We start from the raw sequence: 17,127 nt of genomic DNA, 5'->3' as shown, positions 1-17,127 counted from the left end.
GTTGAAGTAGCCTACCAAATATACTTTGATCCATTCCACTGTGTTATCTACATAAGATAACATTTGTATGATTGTAAGTATGTATTGAAGTGATGAATTGATGCTTAATTATGTTGTTTAGTATGAAATGTGTGAATATCGGGATAACATTGAGATTCATCCTCTCTGACACAGTATGAGCTCTTTATTGTGAGTCATAAGTTGGGTATTTTACTTTATGTTTGCCAGTGTGTGTCTATGTATTTTATTGATCAACTAGTATTCTATGCGTAATGTAGGGAGAACACCTTTTGAAAATTCTTGCCAATTTAATGACTATCGATTGCAATTATTCACAAAGGGATCTAAGTGTTGCCAATTTGTTGATCATCAACACTTTACAAAGGGTGATAATTCTTTTTACCTGATATTTGTCTGTTTACGATATTTTATCAGGTTATGATTATTTACATGAACTTGTAGGTGATAATTTGCCTAATTATTAATTGTTGTAAAAAGGCAATATAGTCTATTATATTCTGTGGACATTTATTGGCAAATTTGATTTAGGGTAGAGCTAAAAAAAAGAGGAATTATAGGATATTAGATAAATTAATTTTATTCTTGAAATATATTTTACATATTTATACTGTAGTACCTTCATCCCGTCCAAAATATAATAACCAAAGCAAGCTTTTTATCTCTTTGTTTTCAAAGTTTTTAAGAAAATGTAAATATGGTTTATGTATATTTAAAGTGTATAGCTATCTCCTTTTTTAGATATGTAAATGAGCAGGAATTCAGAAAGAGGTCATTTGTTTAGCTGAAAGGTCACGTGCATGTACAGTCCGGGTACATTAATAATTTTTTCGTTTTAACAGGCTCAACTTTTTAATGAATATTTATGAATGCCCTGTGAAGCAATCTGGATTCCCCAATTTATGTCAATTTGTAGTGCTGGCCTTCGTGTGCAGTTTACTAGCAAGTGTCTTCAGCTTTTAAAGGGACACAACAGATATGAACTTTTAAAAAATTCTCTGTAACCTTAACATGTAAACTTTATTCTGTGGGGAGTGAACAATACAAGTATGTGAGAAAGAGGAAAAAAAAGTACATGTACATGTAGGTCTTCGGTGGTAAGCGCTTTATAAGTAACGTTTTTATTATTATTATTATTATTATTATTTATTATCTTTTTACTCCAGCATTGTCAGCAGATATATAACAATTTTGTATGCTCTCATTTTTGTTAGTCAATTTGTGAAGTGCACTATATAAAGAAGTGAAAATATTTCCCACCTCTACCAACAAATCTATAAAAGAGAGATGATGGCGATTTAAAAAAAAAAGTTTAAGATATATAATTGCTATTTGCTTATTTTAAAGTTGTGTATTTGTGTTGTACATGTATTTATTGAAAGAGAGCTGATGGCATTAATATTCTTTCATAATTAGGTGCTGCCTTTTTATGAATAAATCAAACTTTTCGTGCTGTGAAACTAAAAGGAATTGTGTTACTTTCTTTACTGACGGTTGCTTAATCCAGAGTGATTGAATTGTGTTTATTTGTGTCAGTGGAGAGAGAGAGAGAGAGAGAGAGAGAGAGAGAGAGAGTGGTGTCAACATGTTTATGTATTATCTTAACAGCTAGACAGATTGAGCTTTAACGCATCTGAATGAATAGGTAGAGTTGATAACTTGTAGTAACCTAATTTTCTCCGTAAAAGCCAGTTATTGATAGAAAAAGGGGGGGGGGGTGCAGGGTATCATCCTTCCTCCTGACTTTCCATTCAAAATTCTGTCTCTCTTTGTTTCTCTCTCTCTCTCTCTCTCTCTCTCTCTCTCTCTCTCATTCACTCTCTTCCTGTTCAGAATCTGGGATATTATAACGGTTTTAGACAGCCAAAGAGAGGATTAAAAAACAAATGAAACAGATGTAGCAGTGTCTTTTTGATATTTCACAGGTGAACAATTTTCACTTGAATATTTATAGCTGTCTTTGACAAAACGCACATGACTGTAAATGTAATGGACAAATTAACACTGCTGTTCACAATACACATCGAAATTAACACTAAACCATTTCCTTAAGTTCAAGAAGCAAACACTCCAACAGTGGTGTAAAATTCACCTTAATATATTCGGTAAAACCTTCAGACAACCTTCAGGGGGAGGGGGGGGGGGGGCGGGCAGAAATTTAAAAAAAATCAGCATCACCACCACTCTAACATATTTCATGCAGGCCCCGCGGAACGTTTTTCAAAGTCGGGGGGGGGGGGGGAGGGGCTAAAGTATTTACGATCAGGTAGAACGAAGCAAGTGGAGAGTAAATTAGCGTGGGGTTGCAGGGGCAGGGGTTTTAGGCATATTTAATTACGGTCAGATGAGCATATTTTGGTACCATATTTGTGACACTGGCAGGTCACTAATTGGAGTGGGTTCCATGAGGCGGAACCCCCAGAAGCTCAGGAGTTTTTAGGCATTACATTACGATGAGCATCCAGGAGCCCGCCTTGAGGGCCTTGGTGGGGTCCAGGGGGCAGAGCCCCCGGAAGGTCAGGGGTTTTAGGCATTTAGCCTAATTACAGCCGTCTCTGAACCGATTTTGATCAAACAAAGATGATTTTGGCATTTCAATTATATGTCCTTTCAAATTTTTGTGTAGTGCCCTCTGCATCAAAACTCACACATTCCTTTAAAAGTCGCTTATGACGTTTATGTAAGCCAAACGACGAGATTAAAGGTCAAGAAAAAGAGACAGATAGATATAACAGGTAAAAGAATGGTATGATCACTTCTAATCATAACTAATGAATAAAGATTACAAACTGAACACTCATCATATTTGATACACAACAACTTAATTGTACTGTAACAGTCAAATAAGTCTTCAATTTCAATTTATTCATGTTTCCAACAAAACATTACAAATCAATTATAAGCAATTAAAACAAATTTAAGAAATACATGTTGGAAACGGAGGGGTCCACTAAAAAGCAATGCTTGTACAAATGTGAACACCTATAGGAATAATGAGTAATTAAATTAACTACGAAAGGAACTACAAAATAGGGGAAAGAAAAGGGGGATGCCAACAGAGACGAGAAAGGGACAAGACAATGCTTTACATGACAAAGATAGAAGAACACGGTCATAATGCAAAGAGTAGACGATGACAAAAAGAAGTGAGAGATCCGGGGTACAGAAAATATTACAAAATGATGAGTTGCATTTGGGGTTGAGAAGAAGATAAGGAAAGAGAAATGCGCATTAGAAAGAAAATAAACATGAGAAGACACAATATGATATATATCAAATTACATTTTGAGTCAGCGAGTAGAGAATGGTCTTGTGTTCAACAACAAAAACAACGACATAAACTTCAATGAGGTTTATAAGATTGTAATAAAAACAATTTTTTTCTTTCTTAAAGATATTAATCGATGGAGCATTTTTTATTTCATCACTTAAAGAATTCCTAAACTTCGGACCTTCATATAAAACTGTTTTTTGAGCTAAGAGGGTCCGCAAGAGATGTACATGACAATCGTCCGAATGTCTTGTCGGTAATTATGAACTGCTTAGATGCGATTATAACCTCTCAAATAAAGGAAATCGGGCAGTATTGATAATTTATTGAACGAGATGATTATGTTGCAAAGCTCGCATTTGTATACAAATCAGCAATGAATAGCGACATCTTAGCAGAAACTGGACAATTCCACCTCAAAATCATCAACATCAATTATAGCAAACACAAGAAATCCTTTTAATAAAAGTCATAAGGTTTCTTTCAAATCTGACCAAACCATAACACATTTTCTATCAATATGATAAAGAAAGCTATAACTTAACAATTTACAAGATATCTATTTAATCATAACTAATGAATAAAGATTACAAACTAAACTTTGATGCTAAAAAGACTCTAAACACACATCATATTTGATACACAAAACTTAATTCTACTTTAACAGTCAAATAAGTCATAGATGCGATTAACCTCTCAAAAGAAGGAAATCGGGCATTATTGATATCTATTTATTATATATTAATTATTCATGTCTTCTTAACAAAAACAGGGTAGGTGTATACAAGAATGGAAAGACAGTCTATCAAATGAAAATTGTAAATACAAAATTAAAAACATACGATTCTCAAAACAAAATACAAATTCGAAAACTATTTATTACTCGATATTGATAAATCACATAGCTATTAAATACACGAAAATCAGAATAAGCAATAATTGATTTGAATTAAATTGGACTGAATTGCAATATTTCTTATTAACTGAATTTCTTTCACTCTTCTTGTGGAGAATAAACAAAAGGCACTTGGTAAATAAAGATATATAAAGATCTCTAAAGAAGCAAGTTAAAAAACAGGTTTCAAAATCACCATGGATAGCTTATCCGTTCATATTCATTAAAACATTACATCTGGAGCTGAAGCAATTTGTCTTCTTTTATTCCACCTTCAGGTTCGCCTCATATTTTCTTATTTTTTAACAATTTACATTGTAACCATGCCCTTTTTCTTTTACACAATCACTCATCATGACACCTGCCTTCCCAGTATTAATGCAGAGTCAAACGATTACATAATTGTGTTTTTTCAGATGTCTTAATCAATGAATTTACAGGATACTAATCAATGGGATATTCAAGTACATGGTCATTGATTTGAAACGAGGCTCAACACTCACAGACGCCTTGGGACAAGCCCATAGCCCCCCCTTCTTTTGTTGTTGAAATTTTCACACAGGGCTCATGCATACAGACCTTAGAAAGTCCAATCCGGACCCCTCCCAAAAAGTTGTGTGGTGCCCTGTTTAAAGTAAAATGCAGGTATTGCCCTGCTTTTGAAATGCCCTAGCTTGTCCTGAAGCAATTGGCTTACTAGCATACATGTATATGACGTGGTACGACTACATTTGTATTTACTATAGCAATTGAGTAAACATCTACATACCCTACCAAGAGGATTCCATGATCGTGAAGGAGACTAGAAACAGTTACATGAAGACCGAAACTGAAGTCAAGATTCTGTACACTTATCAAGCGAAAAAGGGTGTTATTAAACAGAAATAATTTAATCCACATTACTAATCATGGTAAAAACCTTCTATTCTGCAGTGACTGAAATGTTGGTGTACAATTATGTCCAACTGAATAGTCAATGAATTATTTATTTAAATTATATTTAAAATAATGCCTCCGGCACTACCTCTGCTAGTGTGGCTAGACAGTTATTATCCATTCCTATTTCAGTTGCTATCATCCGAAGAATACTCGTCACTGTCTTCGTCCTCGTCACTATCTTCGTCCTCGTCTCCGGCGCCCTCGTATTCGGCGCCCTCGTCTCCAGCGCCCCCGTCCCCGGCGACCCCGTCTTTGTTGGCCCCGTCTCCAACAGCCCCATCTTCGGCGCTTCCGTCTCCTGTGCCCCCGTCTCCGGTGCCTCCGTCTCCAGCGCTCCCATTGGCGTTGTTATCGTCCGTGTTCTCTTTCTCATCCTCGTCAACTCTATCCCGTTTCGGTTTCTTGGCGAGTCTCTTCTGTGTGATAGCCTTATTAGAGAGTGGCATATTTTGACATTCAACCAAGGGGTTTCTGCGCTTTATGGCTTTACTGATTTTGCCCCCGTCTCGAACCACCCCGTCCCCGTCTCCGACATCATCGTCTCCGACATCCTCGTCTCCGGCGCTCTCATCGTCACTGTTCCCTTCCTCATACTCGTCAACTTCATCTCGTAGTCTCTTCCGTATCATATCCTCAGTGAGTGGCATATTATGAGCTTCAACCAAGGGGTATATATGCTTTATGGCTTCCTCGATATTGCTTTCAGATTGGGCTGTTATCAAGAAAAGAAAAATACACAAGATACTAGATTACATTAACTGTGTTTAAGAAAACAAAATGTTACAAGGTGCCAGGTGTGATTGAGTATAATATGGATAGAGGTGTCGTGGTCGAGTGGATATGTCACCGGACTGTGGATCACAAAGTCCCCAGTTCAAGTCCCGCCGCGGCACTAATGTCCTTTGGCAAGACATTGATCTACATTTGCCACTCTCCACCCAGGTGTTAAAATGGGTACCCGGTAGGATGCGAAAGCTAATGTGGTTTGATTAGCAATGGCGCTTGTAAAATGGCGACTGGCTGGAATGCTCCCCAGGGAGTGGAGAATGTGCATACCTTGTGTGCGGGTAAACCTGAATCCGATGACCGGGGTAATTATGTTCTGCGCCTAGAAACAAAGTATTAGGCGCATTATAAATGTGAGCTATTATTATTATTATACTGCAGGGCAAACTTATTATTCTACGATATACTTCTATTTGTGAAATATAAAAAATACAGCCTGTTGAGAACAAGGCAATGTGACATGCATGGATGACATTTTTCGCAAACAAATGCTGAAACAAAAGTAATCTAAATCAATACCTAATAGGATACAACTAAATAAGAAAAAGACCAACGTATCAGATATAGCAATCCACTCGCCGACATGTAAGCGGAAGATCAATCTTTACAGCATCTGGCAAATATCAACACTGAAATCCCCCCCCCCCCCCCCCCCCCACTCCGGGAACGGAGGGACCGCATGCGTGTTCCCAAAATCTCTGGCTCGTAACAAAGAAAAATATCTGCCCGAATTGACTTTACACACCGGACTTGGGCTAAAAAAGGGGGGGGGGGAGGTGCTGAAAAGGCTTGTATAACAAAAGAAAATATCTGCCCGTATTGACTTTACACACCGGACTTATGCTGAAGGGGGGGGGGGGGGGGGTGATGGGAACACGCATATGCGTACCCTAAATAACACTGAGTGAGGGGGGGGGCGGGACTGAAATATTTCGCTTTCCCACCATGTTAACATGTAAGGCCACAGATCCTTTACTTGCCTACATTGTCCATATCTAAATTAATAGTCCACGTGCAATCTTGTCTAATGGTGAAGCGCTATAGCAATCGCTCTATTTTGATTGACCATTTGGTACAAGGATTACGCTACCCCATATAGACCCTTTTTAAAACTAATGTCCTACGCCAAACCTCCAATATGATTACACAAATTGTCCAATCATTTTGTGCACAGCTAGCCACAACCAAATTACAATTCGATTGCCCACTCTATATGTCTAATAGCTATACAATATTTTGTCAAGAGTCATATCTACTAGACTATACGTCCAACAAGAAAGTGAGAGAGATAACGGAGAGGGGAGCACGGTCACATGCAATCGTTGAAATAGAAGACAGCTGCAGTGGTTTTGCATGTAACTAGATGGAAGAATAGCTAGGCAAACGCCATGAACTGATGGGAAAAGAAAGAGGGGCAGACTAGCTAGGACATGGACTGAAAACATCGAGCAGTAAATGGGAATGTAATTTGAGCAGCGAACTAGAACAGCCAAAGACAGAGAGCTGTGGAGAACCTATGTCTCAAGGTCCATTTCGCCGTCGCCCTAAACTTTGGAACGTAGATAGTTAGATAAAGAGCTTACCTATTACTGTGATTGTACCTGTATGGTAGATCAGAATAGTTGCCTTAAAGGGTTGGTCGAGCTTGTATTTGGCAGCAGGATGGTTCACAGGATCATAGCTGGGTTGAGAATGGAATGGAGTAAGATTTCAAATTCTTGCCAGGACTGGGTTTGGAGAGGGGATGTCGATATATTGCGAGATCTTTAACATGAAGGTGTTACATTAGAGTTTACCTTTACTGAACTGGAGATGGAAGGGCGAATTTCAATGTGGATTATGTACTGTCACTGTCTTTATGCAGTTTATGATAATAATAATGACAAAAAAGTGGATTCTTGCAGACTTGACATTCTCAATAATTACCCCGGTTATAGCATAAACAATTTCTTCCCTTTTTATTAACATATGACCACACATGTAGTTAACCATCTTTTGTCATTAAAATGTGTAGTTTAAATGTCATTTAAGTCAAAATAAAACAACACTCCCTGATATTATCCCCTCCCCAAACTAAAGAAAAAGAAGTTCAAATCAAGTGTATACAACTGACGTAGAAGGAAAATAAAAGATTCTATTTTCCCCGATATTTGACATTTTGAATTCCACTTTAGATTGGTGAGTAAACATTTATAGATTGGCTTAACGAGACAGACCATGATTTCGGGAGAGAACAGAAACCTACCTTGCATCATTTTGATGTTCCTTTGCAAATTCCCAGATATCTATAGCAAACGGCACCAAGTACGTTCCAAAAATATTCACAACCTTGTACTCTAAAAACCGAACCTAAAAGAAAAGGATAGGCAAATAAAAGAATTTACAAGATCAGTTAAACTATGTCCCATTTGCAGCCGACATCAGATTCTGTAGAACTTGGCAGGAACTATAAATATGTCGCGTATGTCCTATCTGTGAAATTTAAACGTCAGCAGTGTCTTAATATTCAAATTATGCAAGAAAACCCGTATGCTTTCTAGACTTCACTGTCAGACACTATTGAGTGACTGACTGATTTTTTTTTCTTTGGTAATAACATATATAAAATGAGCTGTAAAGAGTACATGAGCATTTGTCTACATCAATAACCTAATTATTTTAATGGCCATAATTAAACTAATCGAATCTTTGCGCAGCACAAAACGTACGACCTTGTGGTACAAGGGTCTGAAAAATCAAACTATTACTTAAGTTATTGCAATCACTTAAGTCGATTTGACAACTGATGGTCGTTATTTTCCCACTTAAAGACATTTTCAAGCCCTTTTGTTTTGAGGGAAGTTCTAAATTAATATTATCTTCCAAATGTCGTTGGAATTTAACCTTTTCATTTTTGTTGGCCTGCAAATGGGACATAGTTTCAATGGTTCCAGGCCATAAATTTAATAAACTGGACTTGCAAAAATCAAAGGGGGAATAATTTAATTGAACCAAACATTTTTGCGAGTAGAAGGGAACCAATAATATGTGTGCATGTAGTAAGGAGGAGGGTGAATTCGCAGCCCCCCCCCCCCCCCCATCCTCCTGCAAATTCACCCTCCTTCTTAAAAACAAGAGCACTTTGTCCAGAGCAATATTCATAACGTTAATTGCAAACAGAAAAAATATCATAGTATACTATGGTGAACGTGCTAGTCAGTACATGAGTAATACGTCTTGTCGTTCCGCCCCTCTACACTCTCCATCTCAAAACTGTGACCAAATCCAATAGTTACACGTATTGTCTTTGTATTTAAAAAAATTGCGATAAATGACATATTAGAATCTTACAGTCACGTAGATGGACGGATTTGGTTCAAAACTTGTACGCCTAATCCATATATTTTTTTCATAAAGAAAGACATTGGTGAATTTCATCAGAACCAGCAACCCAACGCCACTACCGCTTCTGTGACATGCCAATGCCACTATCGTCTCCAACATGCATATACACTCTCAAATAAACAAGAGAATCTCGTGCAAAGCATCATTGATTTCAAAATTTCACAGACTTCACAAACATTTAGAACCAAAATAATGATACAGGGAAACGTCTGTCATTACCAACTATCATGATCGCCTCTTAAAATCTTGCAAAAATTCAGATTAATAAGTCACAAATTGTTTGTTTGTTTGTTTGTTTGTTTGTTTTTTTATTTCCGTCATATAAAAAGAATATAAAATTAAATAAAACATATACATAATATACAAGTTAGATAAGCAAGACAAATTGTATGGCATTGAATTGGAAAACAATAACTGTAAGAACGAAAGAATGTAAAGCGAAATAATTTCATGGGCACCAGAAAGGACAAGTAGATGAAGTAGTAGAAAATGAAGAAGAAGAAGACAAAACAAAACACAACAAGATGAACTATGGTATTTAAAAAAAAATTACATTAAGGTCTCACAGTATTATTTTCATCAGTTGTGAAATGTATCATTCAAATAAGGACAGAGATGTGAAATTGCGAATTGGTTGAGGAATGCTGTTGCATAACTTAAATACGTTTGCAAAAATCAAATAATTTTATTGAGGATTTTAAATATCATTACTCTATACTATGGAATTTCTGGCGAGATTTTGAAAGTCTCTCACCGCAGTATATTTCATGCATTGAAGGAACAACAAAAAAGGTAATTGAGGTAAATAAGAGGACACCTTTTTTTTTTTTTGGTCTCGATATTTGAAAATTTGACATTTTGCTCCGTAAAGGGGGGGGGGGGGGTAAGTTCAATTTATTTAGGTCAGTCAGTGCCATAATTTTTTTTTTTTTTTTTTTAATTAAAAAAAAAAATCACAAAAGGGGGGGTTTTGGTAAAAAATACACACATAACAAAAACTCAAGGGGGGGTTAACCCCCAAACACCCCCCTCCCCTGCGTACGGGCCTGTCTGCATCAGTGTACACACCCAAGTATTCAAGAACTTCACTTGATTGATTGCATGACCTTTGATATTTATATTAAGTCTGTGATATTTGTTTAGCATGTGTCTGTTGGTTTCCAATGAGCGTGCTCATGGTTTTGGCATTCTGCTGACCCACCTGTCACTGTATATGGGTTTATATGAAAAAAAGTAAGTTTGCATTCATGAAATACAGAGGTTAAACCGTTAATAAAGATTATGAATAATAGGTAATTGCTCGGAAATACAGATGCAACTCAAGTGACGTTCCATTGATCCCTATTCTTGTAAATTTTCCAAGGAGGCACTCAACATTTACCAAATGAAAAGCTTTTTTTAATATCTTCAAAACATGCACCAGTAAACTTTTCCTCGTCAATAACATTCAACCATTCATCCGTGACTTTAATCAATGCCGTAGAAGTAGAGTGTTTTGGACGAAAATCCGATTGCTCTGCTAGAAATACGTTGTTTCTATTCAAGTGCTGCACAAGCTGTTTTTGAACAGCGACGGATCCAGGGATTGGGGGGGGGGGGGCACAGTGGGCACGTCTAAACACCCCCTTGGGCGGCCAAGTGAAAAAAAGGGGAAAGGGGGGGGGGAGAAGAAGAAGAAAGAAAAAAAGTAAAACAGTAAAACGGCGCGATTTTTGGAAAATCCTGGAGCCGCCACTGGGTCAAACACCCCCCTTGGCAAGAAGCAAGATCCGCCCCTGAGTTCTTCCTGCTATATTTCATAGCTTCAGTGATTGATTGATATAATTTGTTATAGGAAGACTGCCATAGATGAGGAACAATAACATTTTGGTATATGAGTTTTTAAGTTTCTTATGACGGAGAAATGAAAATATGCGGCCAACTTTTTCACAAAGATGATTTACAATCATGTACATCCCATTTTAGTTCTGCATCAGTGTACACACCCAAGTATTCAAGAACTTCACTTGATTGATTACATGACCGTTGATATTTATATTAAGTCTGTGATATTTGTTTAGCATGTGGCTGTTGGTTTCCAATGAGCGTGCTCATGGTTTTGGCATTCTGCTGATCCCCCTGTCACTGTATATGGGTTTTTATGAAAAAAAAGTAAGTCACGGTATCATCACCGTACAAATAAGGTTTGCATTCATGAAATACAGAGGTTAAACCGTTAATAAAGATTATGAATAATAGGTAATTGCTCAGAAATACAGATGCAACTCAAGTGACGTTCCATTGATCCCTATTCTTGTAAATTTTTCAAGGAGGCACTCAACATTTACCAAATGAAAATCTTTTTTTTTATATCTTCAAAACATGCACCAGTAAACTTTTCCTCGTCAATAACATTCAACCATTCATCCGTGACTTTAATCAATGCCGTAGAAGTAGAGTGTTTTGGACGAAAATCCGATTGCTCTACTAGAAGTACGTTGTTTCTATTCAAGTGCTGCACAAGCTGTTTTTGGACAGCGACGGATCCAGGGATGGGGGGGGGGGGGCACATTGGGCACGTGCCCCCCTCCCCCGGCCAGAAAAAACTGTTAAAACCAGCCCCAAATTCGCCAAAAATTAATGACAAACAGGGATGTGCTCTGATCACTGCTGAATGGTTTCAATTAATGTGTTATTTCATCTCATTTTATTAAAACAGTAAAAAACTATTCTTGAATTTGGAAACGACAAATAACCACTAATGGCCGGCTCACATAATTACCGGCAAACGATGGAATCACAACGATTTATTTTTTGCCGCCACAAAATTTTCAACATGCTGAAAATTTGCCGACGGACGCGACTGATAATTTCGGCCGTCTGAGGTCGCTAGCAAAGTCGTCAGCGACAATTGAAGGCAACACACGATGAGTGGCGGGAAATTTAATATTGCAATTCGTAGCTGTAGCTTGCGGTACCCCCCTCCCCTATTCGTCACAGTGTGAGCCGGCCTTTAGACACCAGTTTGCTGTTCAGCCTTTCTCTCATATGATACAATTTAATGGGGAAGTTGCCATGGTTGAACATCTATAACTCAACGAAGATCATGTGATAGGGCCTACTATCAATGTGAATTATCAAGTTGTGCCAAGTAATGTTACTCAAACTACAAGATCTTGACCCAAATGTTTTCCTTCAAATACAGTAAAACCTGCTTGACGACCAATTCTTTGCATGAAAACCGCACTATTTTGTTTACCTTGAAAAGTGTGTCCCATGCAACCTGTGTTGAAAGACCAAAGACCGCCTTTTGAATACTTCACGCTTGTGCGGCTATTTTACACAGGTTCTACTGCATGTACTTACAAAACGTTTTTTTCTTCTTCTAATGGCCATTATAATGTGCTATGATTTAAAAACAGTTGCAAGTGGTAGTTATTTAATACCTGACTGCTAAGAAAGCATATGCTTGTTAGTTAGCAACCAGAGGGCCGAAGTGACATAATAACAGTGAGCTTATCAATTTACACTTGTCGTTTTGAATACACACATACTACCAAACGGTGACGAAGAAAAGTACAAACTCCAGGTCGCTTTTGATGAATATTAAATATTGATTTAAACCAAGTATGCCTAATTAGGTTGACAACCACTGGGGGAATTAATCCATTATCTGTCAAGATATCCGCTCTATAACAAGGTATATAAGAAAGAAAAACTAGATTGCTTCATCGATAGACAAATCAATATTGACCGACCATTGTAAAATCTGATTTAAAATGTCATTATCGCTTGTTATTATAAGCCTATCGTGTAAACCCTTGTTATTTCATGCACAGTGCACAGCGGTTTTCCATAGATGTGAAAATTCTCACCACAGTCATGTTACATGTAAGATCAAATCCAAATTACTTCATATCCAAAAATATAATTCAAATGTAATATTCTAACAAATTGAGAGTTGTTACTTACATTAAAGTCTATTTTATTTAATTCCCTTGCACATTTCCTTGCTGTCTGCTCTGCATGTTCTTCACTGTAAACAAACAAGAAAACAGTTATGATACAAACAAGTTAAGGCTATGATTAAAACCAGCAGTTGAGAGGTGCAAAGCATCATTCAATTACTGTTCAAACTCCTTTATTTCTTCCTGTAAAAATCCCATGATATGCAACACATATTGACGTCTGTCTAATGTATATTTTATCATCCTCTTTAAGTGACATTTTAAACACTTTTCCTTGGTTATCTTTCCTTTACCTTTTGCGACATGCTAAGATCCACCCCATGAAAAATCCTTTAAAAAATCATCAAAAATTCATTCAATTACAATGCTCATGTACATGTATGGAAGTAGTTGTCTCAGGGACCTTAAAGGTAAAGTCCATCCTGATATTAAGTTGTTTTCAATTGAAGCAGACGAGTGAGACGAGCAGGTCCGTGAAAGTTTGAGCTAATTCCATATAAAATAAGAAAGCTACTTATTTTTGAAGTTGCGATCCGTTAAACACGAATCGGCAAAATGAGATGTCGAAACTGCATTATACCCTCGACGTCTCGGGGCACAGTGCAGTTTCAAGATCCTCTTGGGTTACCATTTCAACGTTGCCCCTCAATGGAGTCTATATGTGTATAGTATTTACCTATCGTTGCCTCTGATGATGATTTTGCCTGAAGGATATATGGTAGCAGTGGCAGGCGGATCATGGAACTTCTTGATCAATCTCTGTAATAGACAAAGATATTTAATTGTTATTGGACAAAAACAAAACAAACAAACAAACAAAGCCTAATAATTTCGCACTTTAGATATCGTTTAGTACATGTAAATTATGGATGTGTCAGTAGAAATTATAAAAGCGCTTCTACATGTAAGAGTCCTGCCAAAGAAGAACTTAAAATGGCATTATTTCCTTCATGTAGTACCTGTCATGGGTCTGGAAAAGAGACCCTGGATCTACTAAATACGATGTGATTTTGTTTCTGACATTTGATTTAAAAGCTTGATGATACAACCTTCTGTTTATAGTTTAAGTAAGTTCTACAATCTTAATATGACACAAAAACAGGCACCAAGTACAGCTGTACCATGCAATACATGCATATTATTGAATGTATACAATGGATACAAATATTTATACAGTTTACTGCCTGGTGAACGCACAATTTTATAAATATTGAAGAGCATTTTAACAAAAACAGTCTTTTAAATTGATTTAACCACCATCTCTCTCTCTCTCTCTCTAAGTGCCATATCGATCGACTTTGGCGATCATGCTGTTCCACAACCCTCGGTTCCTAGCCTTCTATATTAGTACCCCTCCCAGTTCTTTCACTCCTCTCTCTTCCAACAATTTCTGCAGACTGTCCATCCAAAGTATCCTCCTTCTTCCCCTACTCCTTCTTCCCACAATTTTCCCCGTCAAAGCAAGATTATCTAGGCCTTCTTTACGTGTAATGTGACCCATGAACTTCAACTGCCTAATCAACATCTCACGCAGGGGCGTACGCAGGGGGGGTGTTTTGGGGGTTCAAACCCCCCCTTTGGTATTTTAATGTATGTAAACCCCCCTAAAAAAACCTAAACCCCCCCCCCCCTTTGGCTTTTTTTTTTTTTTTTTTTTTATTTATTTAAAAAAAAAAAAAAAAAAAAAAAAAAAAAAAAAAATTATACCCACGTAAATAAGGTGACCTTATCCCCCCCCCATACGTAAAAAAATGTCAAATTTTGGAATTTTGAGACCAAAAAAAAAAAAAAAAGTGTCCGCTTACCCCCCCCCCCCCCACTGAGCGACTTTTCTGCCGACTGAGTCGTTGCGATTTTTTTTTGGCCTCCAAAAAAAAAAAAAAAAGTGTCCGCTTACCCCCCCCCCCCCCCCCCCCCCCCCCCCCCCCCCCACTGAGCGACTTTTCGGCCGGCGCGATTTTCAAATTTTCGGGAGCAAAATATTTTAAAACCCCCCCCTTGAAAAAATCCTACGTACGCCCCTGATCTCACGTATCATTTTCCATTGCACTCCAGCTCGTGTAAGAACTTCCTCATTATTACTAACTCTGTCAGTCCAGGGGATTTTCACCATTCTTCTTAAGAACCACATTTCGCAACTTTCCAAACGCTTTTTAGTATCAGAGGCTAAAGTCCACGTTTCACTACCATACATAAGTACTGTATATATGTAACAATTATTCAATACTCTTATTCTGGTCCTCATACTCATTGTTCGATTTGTCAGAATTTTGCCTAGCTTTGAAAATACAGAAGTAGCGAGAGCTATCCTTCTCTTGATCTCTGTCTCACATCTGGCATCCTCGGTGATCATGCTGCCCCGGCCCCCCCACTCAGGGGTCGGAATGACCGCATGCGTGTTGCCAAAATGTCCGGTAAAGGGGTACTTTTCGTGCGACAAAGTCCGGCCCGAGAATTGTAAAAAAAGGGGTGTATTTGATTTTCACCCGGAGATTTCTTCAAAAAAGGGGTGTTTTTTTTTTTTTTTTCTTATCTCTTTGGACTCCTGAGAAATTATTCCGAATTTAGGGGGGTACATTGAGCATTTTTCCTGATTTAGGGGGGTCTCAAAAGCAGGAAAAGGCCGCGAAAAGCCCGCGAAAGGGGGGTTCGAAAATGTTGGCAGTCCTCAGATAGGGGGTGCTTTAAAAAATAGGGAACGAGCATATGCGTACCCTAAATAACACTGAGTGGGGGGGCCGGGCATGCTGCCGAGGTAGTTAAATGAGGAGACTTGTTTAAAAATCTGTTCTTTCAGTTTCAAGTTACATTTTGGACTGCTCTTCTTAGAGACCACCAGGCACTTTGTCTTGGTATAGTTGATCTCTAGTCCCATTCTCTCACTTTCTTTTACAACTACATTCAGGAGTCTCTGGAGATCTTTCTCTGATTCAGAAAATAAAACAATGTCATCAGCATATCTAATATTTGTGATTGAATGGCCACCCACTTGTATCCCATTTTCATCTACCACCATCAGCATATCTATTAGGGCAGAAGAGAGAGTAAAATCCAACTTACCCTAGGTTTTTCTTCGTATGCCATATCGGTACCAGGCAGTCCTAATTGTAACTCCTCTAGATTAAGCTTGCACCCTACTCTAAAAGTACACGTACCATTATAAATATGAATGTCTTCTTTTCGTAGTGCCATCTTCTTTCACTTGCTCTTCCGGCTACCTTTACATGTAAACCCAATGTTTCTTTATCATCCAGGCCAGTATCTTTTATTCAAACTTCACAACTTCTTTCGAGGTATCTTCAGTTGGTAGAATGTTAAATGTTAAGCACTGTCAGGCATGTTCTCCTGTTCACGACTGAGGGATCGATGAGCTGGGGCATAGAACTGATTGCGTATCACCAAACTGAAAATACGTAGAAGGCTCGAGTACGGATTCGAAAATAATTAAACACTGTAGCTGGACCAATAATGGTGCTCGTACATGATCACGTGATATCTGTCATCTCGGTTAGTCCTCTGAGTTGTCCGCCACTCCGCTGCCGCTTTACCAAGCACGATGTTGTTTAGGTATAATATCAAAATATTAACACCCGAAAGAGATAAAGCTGAGGCTAATGATTTTTATTTTAATTCATTTGATTTGATGTGGTTTTAATTTATTTCCGTATAAAAATGAAGTACAATAATCGAAAAACTACACAATATGTACACATACTAGTAGAGATAAACGGCTGGATGGCCCTACTCAGTATCCACACAAATGGTGGCGCTGTTCCACCGAAGGGTCTATAATCTGATACATTAATATATCGAAATATGATATCGAAAGTCACTATACACAACATTGATAATTACAAAAAGAGGCTTAGGGTAGGTGTAGGGAATTG

At 37.8% G+C, this 17,127-nt stretch overlaps 1 protein-coding gene across 1 annotated transcript; it reads right to left on the bottom strand.

The window, feature by feature from the left end:
* Nucleotides 1-4,491: 4,491 nt before the first annotated feature.
* On the bottom strand, nucleotides 4,492-16,836 carry LOC753078. The gene is made up of 6 exons (XM_011662495.2): nucleotides 16,301-16,836; nucleotides 13,917-13,999; nucleotides 13,245-13,308; nucleotides 8,155-8,258; nucleotides 7,493-7,590; nucleotides 4,492-5,835 (listed from the first exon to the last, which is right to left on the bottom strand). Exons 1-6 carry the CDS (start codon nucleotides 16,430-16,432, stop codon nucleotides 5,249-5,251), a joined length of 1,068 nt encoding a protein of 355 aa, XP_011660797.1. The 5' UTR covers nucleotides 16,433-16,836; the 3' UTR covers nucleotides 4,492-5,248.
* Nucleotides 16,837-17,127: the final 291 nt, after the last annotated feature.

This window comes from Strongylocentrotus purpuratus, unplaced genomic scaffold (genome assembly GCF_000002235.5).
Source record: "Strongylocentrotus purpuratus isolate Spur 01 unplaced genomic scaffold, Spur_5.0 spur5_scaffold_13, whole genome shotgun sequence".
NCBI lineage: Eukaryota > Metazoa > Echinodermata > Echinoidea > Camarodonta > Strongylocentrotidae > Strongylocentrotus > Strongylocentrotus purpuratus.
Note: the sequence above shows the minus strand (reverse complement) of the source record. Positions and strands in the feature narration are given on the sequence as shown.